This window comes from Arvicanthis niloticus, chromosome 1, assembly GCF_011762505.2.
Source record: "Arvicanthis niloticus isolate mArvNil1 chromosome 1, mArvNil1.pat.X, whole genome shotgun sequence".
NCBI lineage: Eukaryota > Metazoa > Chordata > Mammalia > Rodentia > Muridae > Arvicanthis > Arvicanthis niloticus.
In genome coordinates, this window is record NC_047658.1 from 47,592,364 (window position 1) to 47,609,677 (window position 17,314).

Consider the following 17,314-nt stretch of genomic DNA (forward strand, 5'->3'; position numbering starts at 1 on the left):
TTCTTCTGAGTTGCTTTTTGTCAGGATATTTTACCACAGCAACAGAAACTAATTAGAATACATGCTGTACAGGTTTAACAGAAGAAGGACAAGCTGTGGTGGATTTTTTGCCCTAGGTGTTGGGTGTGTGTATTATGGATATGATAGACGTTGAAGGAGACTTAAATGTGTCACTTTTACATACATAGGGAAGATACGGTTATATTGCAGGCATGCAGGTGGTACCTGTATGTAAATCTAGTATGAGGCCAAGTTGACTTCTGTGATTGTATTTTAAAAGACTTAGAAATAGAGATGAGGAGAAAGACCAGAAAGATAATTGTATCGATAGGCTTATCTCCCAGACTCAGCCTCTTTAGAAACAAATGCCCATGGGTCACACTGATGCTTCATCTTCTGGATAGGGATTGTTGCAGGAACATTTTAAATTCAGTCCAAATTAGGTGCTTGGAGATTGACGAGGAAAAAAAACTATAAAAATCTATCATTTCTTCTTTCCTTTTGCCCTGAATGAAAAAGCTTTCTTATCAGTGTTTTCAGTCTTCACACACACACTCTCTCTCTCTCTTACTTTACCAAACAGATGCTCTGGAACATCTGCTTACCACTTATCTTCTCCAGTTAGAGTCTTACTATATAGCCCTGACTGTCCTGGAATTCACTGTGAAGACCAAGATGGCCTGGAACCCACAGAGATCCACCTGCACCTGCCACTGAAGTGCTGGAATTAAAATTCTGCACTAACATGCCCTGAAGAAACACCCCTGCTGCTCTCATTGGTTTAAAACCAATGCAGTGAGAGGGTGGTGGTCTGATTTCAGCAAAAATGTTGTATTAGTCAGGATTCTCTAAAGGAACGGAATGCATAGGAAGAACACACACGCGCACGCGCACACACACAGAGAGAGACTTTATTAGAGTGGTGTATAAGCTGTGGTCCGAGTAATCCAGCTATAACTGTCTCTTGATGGAAAGGCCAAAGATCTGGTAGTTGTTTAGTCCTAAGAGAACTGCTGACCTGCAGGCTACCTGGGAATTCTGAATAAGTAGATTTAAGCACCAGTGAAGAAATGCCATAGCAGTAGGACAGATGAATTTGCCAGTGAGAGTGAGGGCAAGCAGGCAAAAAGCAAAAGCTTCCTTCGTCCATGCCCTTTTATGTGGGCTGCCACCAGAAGGTGTGACCCAGATCTGGGGTTGATCTTCTGACTTCAGATCATCTGGATTTCAAATGTGTCTCCCACCTCAAATAATCCAACCAAGAAAAATATTTTTTGCTTAGTTTTAGATAATTCTAAATGTAGTCAAGTTGACAACCAAGATTTATCCATCACAAATGTTTTGCTCCTTCAATTCTAATTTGTAGGGATTTATCATAATTAGTTGTTTCAGCGCCTATGTCTCCTTGAAGGCTGGCTTAAAATACTCCTTTTGATAAGGAGCTCAGAAATAAGCACACAACAGTGCTCTGAAATAAGAATTGCAGCAACTAATATAATATGTCACAAGAGTGGTACAAATACTTGGCATACATCAATCCATATATTTCTCATAATTTCTTTATTCCCATTTCATAGATTGGAAGCCATAATTTACTCACGGTAGGCTGGCTTCAGCATTCATCTTGTCCTGTTCTAGTCTAACAAACTCGCTAAGTTGCTGGGTCATCCCTGTGCCTCCTCTGGTGTGTTAGGAATGCTTGAATGTATTTTAGTTGATGGTCATTACCCACCCTTTAGTTAGTTGACTGACTTTTTTCTCATATAGCCCAAGCTGGCTTCAGATTTTTTTATGCAGCTTATGCTGGCCTTAAACTTCTGGTTCCTTGTGTCACTACCCACAAGTACTGGGCATTATATATGTACTACCACACCTGGGTTTCCCCCTTTTCAGTATGTGTTTATATATCAACTTCCTATGTACAGGCTTAGGGTTTATTCTGAGATTAAAAGTTTTGTTACAACTCTTGAGAATTTTCTAGACCATAGAAATACCTGTATTGATTGGATATAATTATGAAAATAGTTACATCATGTTCCTCATCCTTTTCTTCTCTCTAGCCTCTTCCATACCCCTCCCCTCAAATTCATGGCCTCCAACTTTTTATTATTGTTGTTGCTATATATGTATATAAACAAAACTATGTAAGTAACACCTGCAGAGTCAGTTTAAGGTTGCTTGTATGTATATGATTTCAGGGCTAAGCACTTGGCATTGAATAACTATTTATTTAGGGGGTCCCTCTCGAAACAGTTGTTAATTGCCAGTGAATTTCCATCTAAGGTTGGAGTCCCCAACCTTAGATGGAAATTCTAAGATTTCTCCTATTTACCTTTGCATGTCAGTTGGTGTTTTCATTGCTGTGATATTGTCTAGGCAACCTGTTGTTGATATTTTATGGACACAACCGTCCTGTCACAAGACACACACTCTCAGCAGACTTCCTAGTCCTCTTATCAGACTTATAAGACTCTTACAGTCTTTCTGCCACAATATTCCCTGAGTCCTGGATGTGCCTTTATCTTGTAGATGTTTCCATTTGAGTTGGGCACCTGTCTTAGTTAAGGTTTCTATCCCTGCAATGAAACACCATGTCCAAACAGCGAATTGGGAAGAAAAAAGTTTATTTGGCTTACACTTCTGTATTGCTGTTCATTATTGAAGGAAGTCAGGACAGGAACCCAAACAGGGCAGGATCTTGGAGGCAGGAGCTGTTGCAGGGCCATGGAAGGGTGCTGCTAACTGGCTTGCTCAGCCTGCTTTCTTATAGAACCCACAATAACCTGGGCCCTACCCCATTGATCACTAATTGGAAAAATGCCTTACAGCTGCATCTCATGGAGGCATTTCCTCAACTGAGGTTCCTTCCTCTCTGATGACTCTAGCTTGTGTCAAGTTGACACAAAATCAGCCAGTACAGCACCCCAGACCAGTTGTTCTCAGTATATTGACAGTTGTAGCTTTCTGTAATGGTCGTCATCTTCTTGGGGGGGAAAAGCCTCTTTGGCCAGTGAGAGTTACAATTATCTGAAGGTAATCTGAATAAGTATTTAAAATGCAATTGGAACTATATTGACTTAGGAAAGTGACGGTAGTGGGTTCTCCAAGATCTGTGACCTCACTAGTCCTGGAGAGTTGGCTAGATTTATAGTTACAGGCACTCTTTCTTAGTGCAGGTGTTCTTTCTTTCCTTCTTACTGAGCTGCCTTTAAATCCAGTTAAACAGTTGGTGGCTAAGATGAAAGTACCTTGCTGGTCATTGCTGTGAATCATAAATGTCACAGCTGAGCAAGGCTATTGATTGCTTTCCTCCCTTGGCACCTTTGATAGTATCTCCCAGGATTATGAATGCTAGTCTACAGGGAGTAGATCATTTCCAGTGTGAGAATCAGTTTATGTTTGGGGAACGCATGAATGCTGACATAAACCTGACAGCAAAGTCCTACAGTTGATTTTTGTTGTTGTTTCTCCCATGGAAGACTTCTTTTTGCTTTGTGTTTTGAACCTTGATAAAAAGAGCAAGCTGTGTTCCTGCACTCTGGAAAGCTTGACTGTACTGTGGTGAGTTCACTGGGAGTGATGAGGAAGGTCTTCCATGGGAAGCTGAATCATTTCTTGGCTTCCCTTACAGAATGACTGTACCAGAGTTATTCTTTCTTTCTATGAAGAGAAAAATCAGAGGAACAAGTCATTTCCTAAAGTAATACACACTGAGTTTATATTAGGATTCAATTTTTCCTAAACTTAGGGTTATTTTAAAGTTTTTATTTCAGGGGAGGGGTTGTCTGTTCAGGACTTACCTTTCAAACTTAAACTTTTAATTTGTTTATGCTAGCACAGATGGGGTCTCTCTCTCTCTCTCTCTCTCTCTCTCTCTCTCTCTCTCTCTCTCTGTGTGTGTGTGTGTGTGTGTGTGTGTGTGTGTGTGTGTGTACATACCCACAAGCTTATGCACATTCTCCTTTTTCCACCTCCCATTTCCCTATAGAGGTCCATAGGGATTACAGATACTTGCACTCCTTTTATGTGAATTCTAGGATCCAAACTCAGGTTGGCCAGCTTGTGTGGCAAGTGCTTTTACTGACCAAGTCATCTTTCAAGCCCCAGGCCTGACATCTTTTTTCTTGAATTGTTTTAACTGAATTTGGTCAGCTATTAAGGGAGTTTTAGGATTATGATACAGTAGTGAACAAAGACATAATCTGTCACTATCTGGCCTATGTGCCTTAAAGTGCATTGGGCACTATAGAGAACAATTAAATGCTGTTGCTTTTAAAGTGCTCTACTTCGAGGCAGAGCAAACAGGCAGTACCCACGATTATAGGGGAAGCCACCATAGAGTCAGCACCATAGTACTTCAAAGAAGAGCTGTAGGAATGACTGACTATGGAAAAAGAGAGCTGAGTTTGTAAAGGGGATTTGAGGGGTAGATTTTGGTAAAGGCATACAAAAAAGGGGGAGGATCCTAGCAGTTAAGATGAGCTGAGGAGTTTAGGACAAATTGCATCATAATCTTGGAACTTGGAGACACCAGTCTTTTATACATTTACCTTGCAGAATAGTGGGAAATGAGTTGCAATGAAGAGCGTGAAGAGTATGAAGCTTGTGGTGCACACACAGAGACAGACAGAGAGGACAGTCTGTGCTAGCACACCCTGGTCACAAAGGAATTCAGATAGGTCCCCGTTCCCCTGTAATACCTTTTCCTCCCTTACATTGTTTTTGTCAGGTATCCTGGTCACTGATGCAGAAGTAGCTGCCTGTCCTGTGAAGCATTTACACTGCACGGTCCGTCTCACTAATGGTCTTCCTCCTTCACAGCATTTGACACTATTTACCGTTCCTGCTAGGAGATACATTTTTCTTTGAATTTGCTCAATTTCTTATCTGTGTTTTGATATCCAGATCTGTATACTTAATTCTTAAGCATTCTCCCAATTTCTAGACATAAACATTAGTTCTGCCACTTACCACAGCCCATCTTGGACATCTCTGTGATCTAAACCTAAACTTACCTGCTATCAATTTCTCTACTGCAGGCCTTTTTTAAATTCATTGTCCAGGCATATCTAGTCCAATATGACACTTGAAGTACTCTTCCTTCTCTAGCTCTCCGTGTCCAGAATCATATTATTGTTAAGACTTTAACCCTTCTCTTACTCTCCACCCCACTGAATGTAGAGCACTCCTGCCTTCATCTACCTGCCATAACAACTTTGTACTTAGCATTCTTAGCACTAGTGTATCAATGTCTATACACAAACAACAAAACGAAACACAGAGAACTGTTGTGGAATGCACTTAAGTGTGGAGAAAGCATGCCCTTCTTACTACTAATACCTTAGAGGGGAGACAGAATGGAAATATATTGTTTGTGCTTGTTTTGTTGAAATAAAAGTTCATAGTTACTGAAGCCAGATGTCTTCGTCTAAGAAGAAATTCTTGTCACCATTACCACTGAGAGGGGTGGGGTAAGAGGTGCAAAGAGTCGGCTTTGCTTTGTTTGGCCAGTGCTAGACTGTCTTGTGTGGTGTTCTCAAGGTCAGGCCTCAAAGGAACACTGCTGGGAAATTAAAAGGTAGCAATAAATACAGTTTGTAGTGATCTGATGAGACAGACTTCAGCATCTGATTTCAGATGAGGTTTATAACCAGACAAAGACATTGTTAAACAGCGTAAATAGTGTCTCATTTCTTCTCTGTCTAAATAGTGGGGTTAGACTGGATAGGATAACAGCAGTAAAATTAGAAATTTTACTATTTTACTCAGGGTTCAGTTGATTTTTAGCCAATAGATAGCACTCTCTCAAGAGTGCTCGTTGGGGGCAATGATAGTTTAGCCTGAAGAAAGTCCTCACTCCCAAGCCTGATGACTTGAGTTCATTTCCCCCATGATAGAAGTCCCTGCAAGTTGTTCTCTAACATACACAAGTTACACACATGTACACAAGAAAAAAAGTAATATTTTTAAATAGAACGTATGGGTAGTTTGGTGTTCTGTACAAGAAGTTTTTAGTGATAGGTCTGTGTTCCATTGCTGTCCTTGCTTTTATAGATAAAACAGAATCAGTGAAGGACTGTTATATATTAGGGACTGAATCTAGGTTTAAAACACTTGCTGTGGCCAAATGCTAAATTAAAATACATAAAAGAATTTGGCAAAGAAGGGTGTATAGGGAATTTTTCAGTAAAATCACAAAATCATGACGCAGGAGAGACCTACTTAAGAAATAAGTCAAAATGAAAAATGAGCTAATTTTATAATAAGCCTATCTTCTAGTGTTGTGGTGTTTACACTAAAGCCAGTCACCACAGTTTCTACCATTTTGGTGGATTTTATTTTGAGCTTCCACATCATAAGAAGCTTAGTATATAAATCAAGGCAAAGTACTCCCATTTGCATGAGACACACTTGTGGGAATCATGGCCCAGGAAAGATGCTTTGAGCAACCTGGTGATCTTCAAATAGTTAAAATGCTGCTGTAAGAGACAACTGTGTGTTAGTTACAGAGGCAAGCAACTGGGATGGGAATACTCCGGTCCTGTCTCTGCAGAACCTGTACAAGATGCTAGGTGTTTCCATTGAAGTGTTTGAAAGATATTTCTATAATAAGAAACTTAAACCTAAAATGTGTTTAAGTGTTGTTATATCTGACATAAAATGAACCAAATAATTGACATTTTTAATTCTAAAAACAAATCTGTCCTTGTCATTTGACGTTTATTTGGAATCAGTTATGAGAATGTTATGTTTAGAGAAGAACTCTTTAAATTCTAATTTATGCTCTCCATTTTCATCTCATTTCTTTTTGATTTTTGGGGCATCTCAAGTGACAAATTACATTTGTATTGGAAACTCCAAACTAATTACCTGTGGTACTGTACAACTGATTTAAACTTTAGATGCTATAACGCATCGGTACAGTAGGAATTAATACTTCTCCTTACTGAGCTCCCTTCCTGCCTCTTCTTCCTTCCCTTGACTTTCCTTTCCTGTCTTCCTGATTTTTCAGTTAAAGTTTTTTCTTTTTTTTTACTACGTTGCCAAGCTCACCTTGAAATCCTAGCCTTAAAGGTTCCTTCTGCCTCTGCTCCAGAATAGTTGTGATCACAGATGTCTGTTACCATACCTGGCCACCTTATAGGTCTTTCTTGGGAATACACACACACACACACACACACACACACACACACACACACACACACACATCTTAGTGAACAAGAGACTTAGCCATGCATTCTACCACTATCATCTTCAGAAACATGTTCTATAGACTGAATTGTCAGCTTTTCCCATTGAAATTCTGTCATCCTCCTTTCTTCCCTCTTCTCTCCCTCCCTCCTTCCTTTCTCTTTTTTCTCTCCTTCTTGACTTTTTCCTCCCATTCCCTCCTCCCTTTCTCTCATTCTTCCTTTTTTCTCTTCGTGTTTTTGTTTTCTAAGGCAGTCTCTCGTGTACATACTGATCTTGAACTCCTTCCTGCTCCTCCAGTCTGCAGTTTCCCAAGTGCTGACATTACAGACCTCTGCAACCAAGCCTGGTGCTATTTCTTCCCTCTTTATTTCAGAAAGCTATTGGGTGATTTGACATTTGTGGTCTTGTTCTATAAGACTTAATCCTGGGAAAGAGTATTTATCTGTAAAGAGACTTTTCTGTGACGCTATCCATCTTTTCATGTTATTTCAATTGTTGTTATTATTAAACAGTTTGCTGCTTCGAGCTGAACATTGTATGTGGTGGTTCTCCCCCCACCCCAGCCTCCTTGCAAAGAGTTCAAGCAAAGGTGTTTCCTGATGCTTGCTACTAATTTTCCTTATTTTACTGACTGTCCCTCCTTGAACCTTGAGTCTGTGTCCAGACTCAATGAAATGCCAAGAGGAAAGAGTAGGGCTCCTCTCATTGCTTAAACACTGACATCTGGCATTTAAAGGGAACTTCTGGTTGGCTTTAGAGCCTTTCTAAATGATTCCACTCCCATTCCCCCCCCCCCAGCACACTCGCACATCTCATTGGAAGGAGTCTTTATTCTAATCAGACAAGTGTTTCTTAAGTAGATGCTACTCAAATTACTCATCAACAAATGTGCAACGTTCAGGTGAGTGTAAACCTTCAGCCATAGTGAAACCTTTGCTTTCTGTCTCATCTGAAGACTAAAGGTGAAAAATAGAATCTTCAATAATAATGGTTTTTAGAAAATGTATCAACTCTCTTTTTTTTGCTAATCATTCATCCACACATAATGAACTTTTATGTAACAAGGTGTTCAACAGCAAATCTTAGTGTGCAAATAATGGTATGTAGTAATAGAGCAAGAAAGAACGTGCGGTGGGTCCGGCTTCAAACCACTTTTTTTGTACATTTCTGAACTCCACATCCAGACCATCAGATTAATGGTTTCCAGCTTGCTCAGGGACACAAACAGTGGCTCACCTAGGAGAAATGCCCCTTAGTTTTTACCTCAGTGTCCCATATTTTCTACTGAGCTGACTTGATCCTTGTGTGTCAAGCATTACTTCTTTATGTTCTCTTTGAGCTTTCAGAAAGGAAACAAAAACAAAAAACTTGGTGGCCTGAGAGCCACAAGATTTTCTGGCCCTTAGTGTTAAAGTTTCCACCAGGTGGCACCCTAATTCAGAAGCCTTGCAGTAGACTTCTATGAGCTTCTGTCCTAACTGGAACCATTAGTCCCTAAAATCTAAACAATTTGGATAAAGTATTAAATCGAGAAAAATTTAACTCCTGAGCAGAAATGTGGTGATAACAGTGTGTGAAAATTTTTAGTAGATTCTTGGGCTGGAATACTCGGGATTATGTATCAGGTCTATGACATGATAATCTGAGTGCTTGTTACTTCTATTGAAGGGGTTGGCATTCCTTGTCATAGATAAAGGGTACATGCTTACGAAAAATCTGTGTGTATTTTCTTGCAAGTTCCCAAACTTGAAAGAACAGAGAAATGTACTTAAAATCTCCTTTAAATTTGTAGCTTTCAGCTACAGCATAGATGTGAAATGATTGGTTGTTGTGTTTCAAAATCCTAACAGAATAACTGTTCAGTGGTTCCAGATGTTTTTGATAAAAACTTGGAAATGTAGCATCAGCAGTAAAAGCACAGACTACAGATTCTGTCTTCCATGGTGGAGTGCCCGGCAGATCCAAAGGGGAAAGCAAACAGACTTTCCGCCCCACCCAGAGCATTTTTGCCCCACCCAGAGCATTTGTTCTCTGAGAAAAAACAGATTAGCAAGGACAATTTTAAATTGTCCTTTTAATACGTTTGTATGCGTAGAAAAGAGAGAAAAATCTAGATTTCTAGGACAAAAAATAACAGACAAAAAGGCTAATGTTCTTATTTCAAACAGTCTTCTAGTGTCATTCAGAAAATTGTAATGGTTTTGAAACATTTCTCTGATTATGTAAAGTTTCCAAGGAAAAAGTCCATGGTTTTTATTTGCTTACATCTTCTGCAAGGCATAGAATGTCTATTGAATTGGTATGGGTTATCTTTAGTTTGATAGACTTGGTATAGAAAAGCTTTACAATGACTAAAGCATCTCTGATTCCCTAGAGAGATGCTTGGGAACTTGCAAGCAGGAAACATTTGATTCTAATTAAAACAGAAGGGAGAGGCAGTGAGGAACAAACCATTTGAGAACAGAGGGGAGACAACTTTGTGTTCATTGGGAAGAGGGGATTCTAAATTATAGCTTGGTGAAAGTTGATCCATAAAATATAATAGGCAGCCAGGTTTTTTCGAACACTTAAGCCTGCCCCTCCAGGACCTTTGGATCTATGCCCTTAAACCACATAATATCAAAGTATTTGTATGTTCCTGGACAGATTCCCATGCTTTTGGTTAGCTTAAGCAAGAATTTTATTTACAACTTCTTAATCTCTTTAATTGTCTTGTTTCTACTGTAGTTAGCATTCTCTATACTGAAAAGCAACACATTTATTGTACATGGTGCTGATGTGAGAGAGGCTTGTTCTCTAGAGGCACCAGAAAGAGGACATTGTCCATCTTCATGCTTTTAATGTACCTGTGGTGGGATCAAGATGAGGTTTGTGTTACAAAGAGCTGAAACTGTGGTGTTTGGTTAGACAGATGAATAAGAGAAAAAAACTGGCTACTGAGTTAGCTGGGTTTGTTCTAGTTCTTTCTTTTAAGTAGACTAGCCTCTTTAAACACCTGGCCTGAGGAAATGGTGACTCATTAGGCCTTCATTCTCCCTTTTACAGCTTCTAAAAGAAAATACCTTTTACCAGCTTAACTTGAAATATTGACAGAAACTGTAGTATTTAATCTCTTCTCTTCTTTTCTATTGTGGTATTTAAGATTGTACATTCACATTCTCCAAATCTGTGTAAGGGGCTGCAATCTGTCCCCCTTAAAGGGAATGTAAGATGGCTTCTCCTGGAAAGCACTAGAATGCTTTTTCCCTTTTTTGGTTTTGGTTTTGACACAGTGTCTCTATATAGCCCTGTCTGTCATGGAACTCACTGTGTAGATCAGGCTGTCCTCGAATTCACAGAGATCTGCCTGCTCTGTCTCCCTAATGTTGGGATTAAAGGTATATGTCCACACCTAGCCCACCTTTAGGTTTATTTTAGGTTTTATTATTTGTGGGGTTTTTTTTCCTTCTTTTCTATTCTTTCACCTCTCTTTTCTGCTTTTTGCTTCTTTGGTTTCTCTTTCTCCTTACCCCTCCAACGTTTATTACAGTTGCAGAATGTCTGAAAATGAATGACTGTCTGCTCCTGAGGCATAGGAGATTGGCAACTGGAAATCTGGAGAATCTGGAAAACAGGCAAATTAAGTCACATAGTCCTGTGAATGAGAGGTTTGAAGGGCAAGGTGGTCTCAGCCAGGTGACTCTTCTGAGTTCCAAGAGTCCTAAGAGACATGCATACATTCATTCTGTGCCATCTCTTTAACTTTTTTTAGAACTTTCTCAGGCCCCAGATGAAACAAAACCTTAACTCATGATGACTTCTAAACTTTGCCAGACATTTTTATAGCTAATTCTACATCCTAGAGACATAACTCTGAAATATTTGGCTAACATTTTTCTGATATTAAATCATTGCTTTGCATTCTGCAGGAAGATGCTGTATATGCCTTGGCTGGATTCAGTGTTCTGTGTCTTTCCTGAATCACTAAGGCTGCTGTACAGACTTGTAGTGTTTAGGATAACACCGCCTTTCTTTATTAGCATACTACTGGCATCAAAGGGACTGGGGTTGTTTCTTGCTGTGTCTGACAGAGCCTTTTTCACTGGGGACTTGAGAGGAGGAGGAGCAGGAGGAAGCCTGTTGGAAAAGGAAGCCTTGTTTTTTCTCTTAGTCTGTAGATGAATCATGTTCCCACCACTGCAATTAGGTTTCCAAACCTCCAAGGCTGCTGGTACAGATCTGAAAGGGCAAGTAATGACGATCTTGAGAGAGCAGGGTAAAGGGTGTGGAGGCTGCGGAGGGAGGGACAGGCTAGCTAGCGGCAGCCAGCTAGGGAGGGAGGGAGGGAGGACATCTGGAGGAGTGGTCTGTTTTCCTTGTACCCGCCAGCCGTCCTTAGATATTTTCAACGTAAGTCAAAATCCAGCCCTGCTGCTGAAGGAGCTGGAAACTGGCTAAAAAACTGGATACTCTAGAAAGTACCTCCGGATTTTTTTTTTCTTTTTGCTCTCTTTCTTTTTCCTCCTCCACATAGGTTTACTTGTCTCTGTTGTTTTAAGGAATTTTCTCATGCCATCACTTTGAAATAGCCACCTTCCTTTTTTTTAAAAAAAAAAAAAAAAAAATCCTCTGTCTTCGTGGCTGAGTGCATACTGGGGTTTTATTACTGGCTCTGGGTTTTCTGGATACATGTGCCAACCATTATGCTTAGCCAGTTCGTCCTTAATTTTTCTACTGGAGTTCTCGGCAGTGATGGAAAAGATCTGTGCTTCTCTTTCAGTCAAGATCTGCACAGCAGCGATCTTAAGGCAGACTGCTTGTATTATGAATTATGAACTCATCGTCTTGGTGCTCTGAAGCTGCCAGAAAGTTCCCACTTAGTTCACAGAATTGGAGTCTGCTTTTTTTTTTTTTTTTTTCCTTCCCTTAACCCAAGAGTTTTCTATATAGAGGAATCTGGAAGCAGAAGTCTTCTCCCGCCCACTGTGAGAAATTTGGAATTTTGGACCTGTGTGAGCACATTGGTCCCTGGATTCAGCAGATATACTTCTGCATTTTATCTCTTCTTTTCTGCATCTGTACAAAATGTATGAGCGGCACAAAAGGCGCTATAGCCTGTGTGACATCTCCAAGGTGGACAGGACTGTCGATGTGGTGTTGCTGAAGGTAAGAAGGGGCCACACCTCATACAGTCTGAAAGTCTCCAGGAAGACTTCTCTCTATATCCTTACTGCCAGGTCTTGGTCCTTCCTAAACTAGGATGAAGTGTGAGAAAGCCTGGGCTAACAATGATAGAAGAGCAAAGGGGGGGGATTTTAAAATTCTTTTTGTGTGAACGTGTGCATGTGCCTCTGTGTGTGTGTGTGTGTGTGTGTGTGTGAGAGAGAGAGAGAGAGAGAGAGAGAGAGAGAGAGAGAAAGAGAATGAATCTGCATCAAAGCACTTAATAAAATACAATTTTTCTTGTTCTAAGTAGAATCTAAACAATCACAGAGGAGGAATTCATTCTCAGAGCTGCCCTTTTGCTAGAAGCCTGTTTTCTGTTGCTTGCCCTATCCCCACACCTCAATTCCACCTCCCTGTTGCCTGAATCTCTTTCTCTGTGAGCTTCCTTTTCTGTCTGGCTCTTTGTCCTTTTGTTTGTTTAGGTCTTTGGTCTTTCCTATCTGCTGCAGTCTTAGTTCTGCAGGGGAAAGAGAAGTCAGTATTCTTTTGGAACTGTCTCTAGTTAACTCTTTTTTTCTTTTTCTTTTTTGTCTTAGCTTCTGACCAGTGAAAAGCCACATTTACATTTGTTTGATTTCACGTCATTAGTAATGTTGGGTGTCTAAGCAGGAAGGAGGTGGAGACTCTGGACAGGCTAATTGTTCACAGAAGACATCCTTGAATCTAAAATTAGTGAGGACTTCTACATTCAGTAAGGCCAGAGTCTGGGAATGTTGAACAACTCATGAAGAACTTTTTGGAAGTTTAGCTGTTTTCTGGCAAAGTCAGGGAAGTTGGAAATCAGCCAAGTACTTCACAGATGCCAAAGAACCTGAAAATCTAAATTTGGAAGAGTAGAGCAGGTTAAACAGAAAAGGAGTAGTTTTGGATAAAGTGCTAATATAATGTCTGGGTTAAAGAAATAGTGGAAGTCTGTTGTTGGTGTATCAACTCTGCTTAGTATTTGAGATAACCCACTTTCTTTTATGCCACTTCAGTTTTTTGTTGTTGTATTTGTGGCATGGCTCACCTGTTGTACTCAGAGGACAGCTTGGGGGTGTTTGTTCTGTCTGTCCACCTTGTGGATCCTGGGAATCAAATTCAGGTCATTAAGCTTAGCAGCAAACACTTTTACCCACTGAGCCACCTCACCCCTGTGCCACGATCCCCTACCCCTTTGAGATAAGCACCTACTAAACTTGGTAAAACAACCTAGTCTAACCTAACATTACCTTCTTCCCTTGGCCTCTCAGGTGTGGGTTCCCATACTTCCCTCCACCTAAGAGAAGCTGGCACATGAGCTCAGAAACCTAGACACAGAAGCCAGTGAAGTCCACATTGGGTGCGGCCCTCAGAGGAGGTGTGATTTGTGGTATAGTGGTGTCACTGCCCCTCAGTAATCACTGTCAGGTGGTTTAACTTGTCAGGCCTACTTTATAATTTGGTGTTTTGAACATGTTCCAAGGATGATGTTGGTTTTAATTCCTCTGGAAAGTCATTTCCTCTGAGAGATAACAATTATCTTCTGATATTTTGCCCTCTTATATAAGAAATTTAGAAAGGCTACTTTCTAGGATCTTTGTCGTGTGGTGTCACAGCCCTTGTGATTTAACAGGCCAGGGAAGGGCAGAGCGCTTTCCTTCTGTTGTCACAGGAATCGCTTTTCCCCTCTCTCAGTGTGGTTTTTGGGGTTTGGAGGAGATAGAAGAAACCAAAAGAAGGGTACTATTTAGGTGGCAGAAGTTGGGGGGAAGAGACAAGGGGTAGCTATAGGGACAAATAGCAAAGTATAATGATATGCATATTAAAATGTTATAATGAAAACCATTATTTTATACTTAAAAGTAATAAATAGGGGCAGGAGAGACACCCAGTAGTTAAGGACATTTGTTGCCAGGAGAGGACCTGAGTTTGATTCCCAGTACATGCATGGTGACTCATGGCCATCCCTAACTCCAGTTCCAGGGCATCCACTGCTCTCTTCTGATTTTCACATCAGGTGTGCACTTGGAGCACATATGTATATACAGGCAAAATACTCATATAGAATAAACAAAATTTTAAAAATCAAATAAAAAAGAATGTTAAAAATATGTAGTATACAGCCTAGTTGGGTATGAAAGCTTTATATGAGTTAAGCTAACTCAGTTCAGGCTTCTTAATTTGTAGATACTACTTTTATATTTCCCTTTTCTGATTTATTTGACTTGAGAGTTGTTTGTCAGGCAGTGACTATGTTACCCCATTTCCTATGAGGAAATACTAGAAACATGACTGAGAACTGAGGGGCCGAGTCTAAGAGAATCTTCCTAAGATCAACAGTAACCAGAGAAACATGCACAGACTGTGTGCTAGGACAGAGACAAGCAGAGTGCTTCATTTGGGCCAGTGCTCCATAGGCCGAGAAGATGTCTGTCTAATGAAGGATGAAGGAAGAGTTCTAGAAATAATGAACTGAGTCCCCGAGGAAGAGAGAAACTGCTGGGTACTTAAGACAGATGGGAGCAGTCTGCATAGCATGCAGCAAGTTAATTGTAAAGAGACTGGAGCCAGAACTGATGTGCAAAAGCAAGCAGCCATGGTGAGGATTCTTTCCTTCCTTGCTTTAAATCAAGACCATTCTGGCAGTGTGAGGATAGATTAGGCTGCTGTTATAGCACACCCCAACGTGGTCAGATGGCTTTGTGGAGTAAAATAAGGAGAGAATAGGTACTGAGACATAAGCATGGAATGTTTGCATTCTTAAGCATCGTCTATTTTCATACACAAGAAAACATGTTAGAATAGCCAGTATTCAGTAGTTCCCCGTTGTCACCCTTCATATGTAACCAATGATAGGATGCAAACCAAAGTCAGACTCTTCACAGCCTGTGTATTGTCTTGCTGTCCTAAGGTTCTCTTAAGTTGACCCTTTTTATTATTATTATTATATGAGTATATACACAGAGGCACATGCACAATCAATGTATATTATTTCCTATTGTAGACTTGTATTGTAAGAAGACTTAGATATTATGTTGATGAATTCTTTCCCAATATGGGAATTCTTTTTATGACACTCTGGATAGGTGCATGATAGCAAGAGTTCATTTGCCTCACAGTCTGTAGCAGGTTTTCCCTGTAATTCTTTTGCCGCCTCATCTCCCTCCCTCTCAGTGGTGTTCCCCAATTACTTTGACAGTAGTTTGAATTTCAGTATTTTCTATTAGCATTTTAATATTGAGTTGGGGGACTAGGAAATAGCTCAGTCAATAAAGTGCCTGGGTTTAGGTTTCTAGAGTCTGTGTAAAGGTCAGGCATGGCAGTGCACACCTGTAATTCTGTGCTGGGGAGATGGAGACAGGAGAATTCCTGAGGCTTGCTGACCAGCCAGGCTAGCTGACAAAGATCAGTAGGTTCAGTGAGAGATTGTCTGAATTGTAAAATAGAGTTTGATGGAGAAAGATACTAATATTGCCCTCTTGCCTCCTTACCTATGTGCAAATTCCACTGGATACATGTACCTCTTAAATACCCAGGTGATCCTCTATACTCACCATACTTTTATATAGAAGTTTACAAACTTGGTCACTTTTTGTCTTTATCGGTGTACCTGTGCATGCAGAATGAGATATCATAATCTTACTTTAAAATGTAATAGATTTTTTTAAAATGATTTTACTGTCTTAACCCTGATTGGCATTGAACTTGTTATATAGACCAAGCTGACTGGAACTCACAGAGATCCACCTGCTTCTGCTCTCTAAGTTCTGGGATTAAAGGTGTGAGCCATCATGTCTGGCTTTAATAGATATTTCTTGATTGAAATGAATTGATGTTTTAAGATTTGTTACAGATTCATAAGCTTTGGGCTAACATAGTTTTTAATTAACTTTAATGTAAAAATAACTAATAATTTTAATGTAAAAATATAGAAATGAAATACAACAGTAATCTCAAGGTTTAGATTGTGAACCTTTCTCTTTGTTATTCCATACTTAGAACTCTAGTTCCTAAACTTTGACATTCAAATAATTCCCTGTGAATTAGCATCAACATTTCTCATTTGTGTTATATACCTGCACTTTCTGTGGCCTACTCTAAATTCTGATCTACATTGTTTATCACTTCTGTGTAATTAGTCTTGTCTATTTCCCTGTCAGAGTCAAGGTCTCAGTAGCCCAAACTAGCCTTGAACTCACTACATAGCTGAGGCTGACCTTAAATTCGTGATAGTCCTGCCTCTACCTCCCATGTGCCATGATTCCAGACCTAACTCTATTCCATGCAGGCTTTGTGAAATGTCTTATAAATAACAGAACCTAGCTAGATAGTCTTCCCCTGGTCCCCTAAACAAGGATACTCATGCTTGGTTGACATCCCTCTTTCATCCCATATGACATTCCTCCCTTGCCTCCTCTTTCTGGATACAGACATGGCTCCTGGCTCTTTGTATAAATGATTTATCACTATAAATCATGTGTTTAAAATGGGATATGAAATAATTTTGATTGTTGACAGGGGCCCTTTAGTACCAGCATGCCCTTTTCCCCATTGTGTTCTTCAAAAAGCTAATGTTGACTTCATATGTTGACTGATGAGAACCTTCCATAGCCAGACGGAGTCTGGCCAATGAGAACATTCTTAGAAGACAACAAGTGCTTGTGGCCTACTCCCAAACTAGCATACCAAAAAGGAGTGTGTGACCAGACTTGTAAGTATAGGATTAGAGCCTGAGTTGGGGTAATTTTAGGATCCACTTGTGTCTAGTAGTTTAATAAGTTTGAGTACCTGGAAAAATACAAGCCTATTATTAATAGTAACATTAATCTTAATGTCACTGAAAATTTCATGAAGACCAGTTTTGTAGCTAACAATTCAGCGTGCTAGCTGAATGGTCATGGGATTTCTAAGTGTTTTCTTTATGGCAAATGAAAATACTTAGAAAGTAGCAGTG

The 17,314-nt window shown here is 40.0% G+C and overlaps 1 protein-coding gene across 10 annotated transcripts in view; it reads left to right on the forward strand.

Annotated features, from left to right (window-relative positions):
• Akap13 (A-kinase anchoring protein 13) overlaps nt 1–17,314 on the forward strand; it is a 290,953-nt gene that overhangs the window by 171,013 nt on the left and 102,626 nt on the right. Inside the window, exon 1 of one of the 10 annotated variants that reach the window (XM_034496653.2) lies at nt 11,556–12,339. The exons of the other annotated variants lie outside the window; for them this stretch is intronic. Coding sequence (XP_034352544.1) covers nt 12,259–12,339 — 81 coding nt within the window. The 5' untranslated portion in view covers nt 11,556–12,258. Of the gene's footprint in view, nt 1–11,555; nt 12,340–17,314 lie in introns of those variants that run through there. 10 annotated transcript variants of the gene reach the window in all.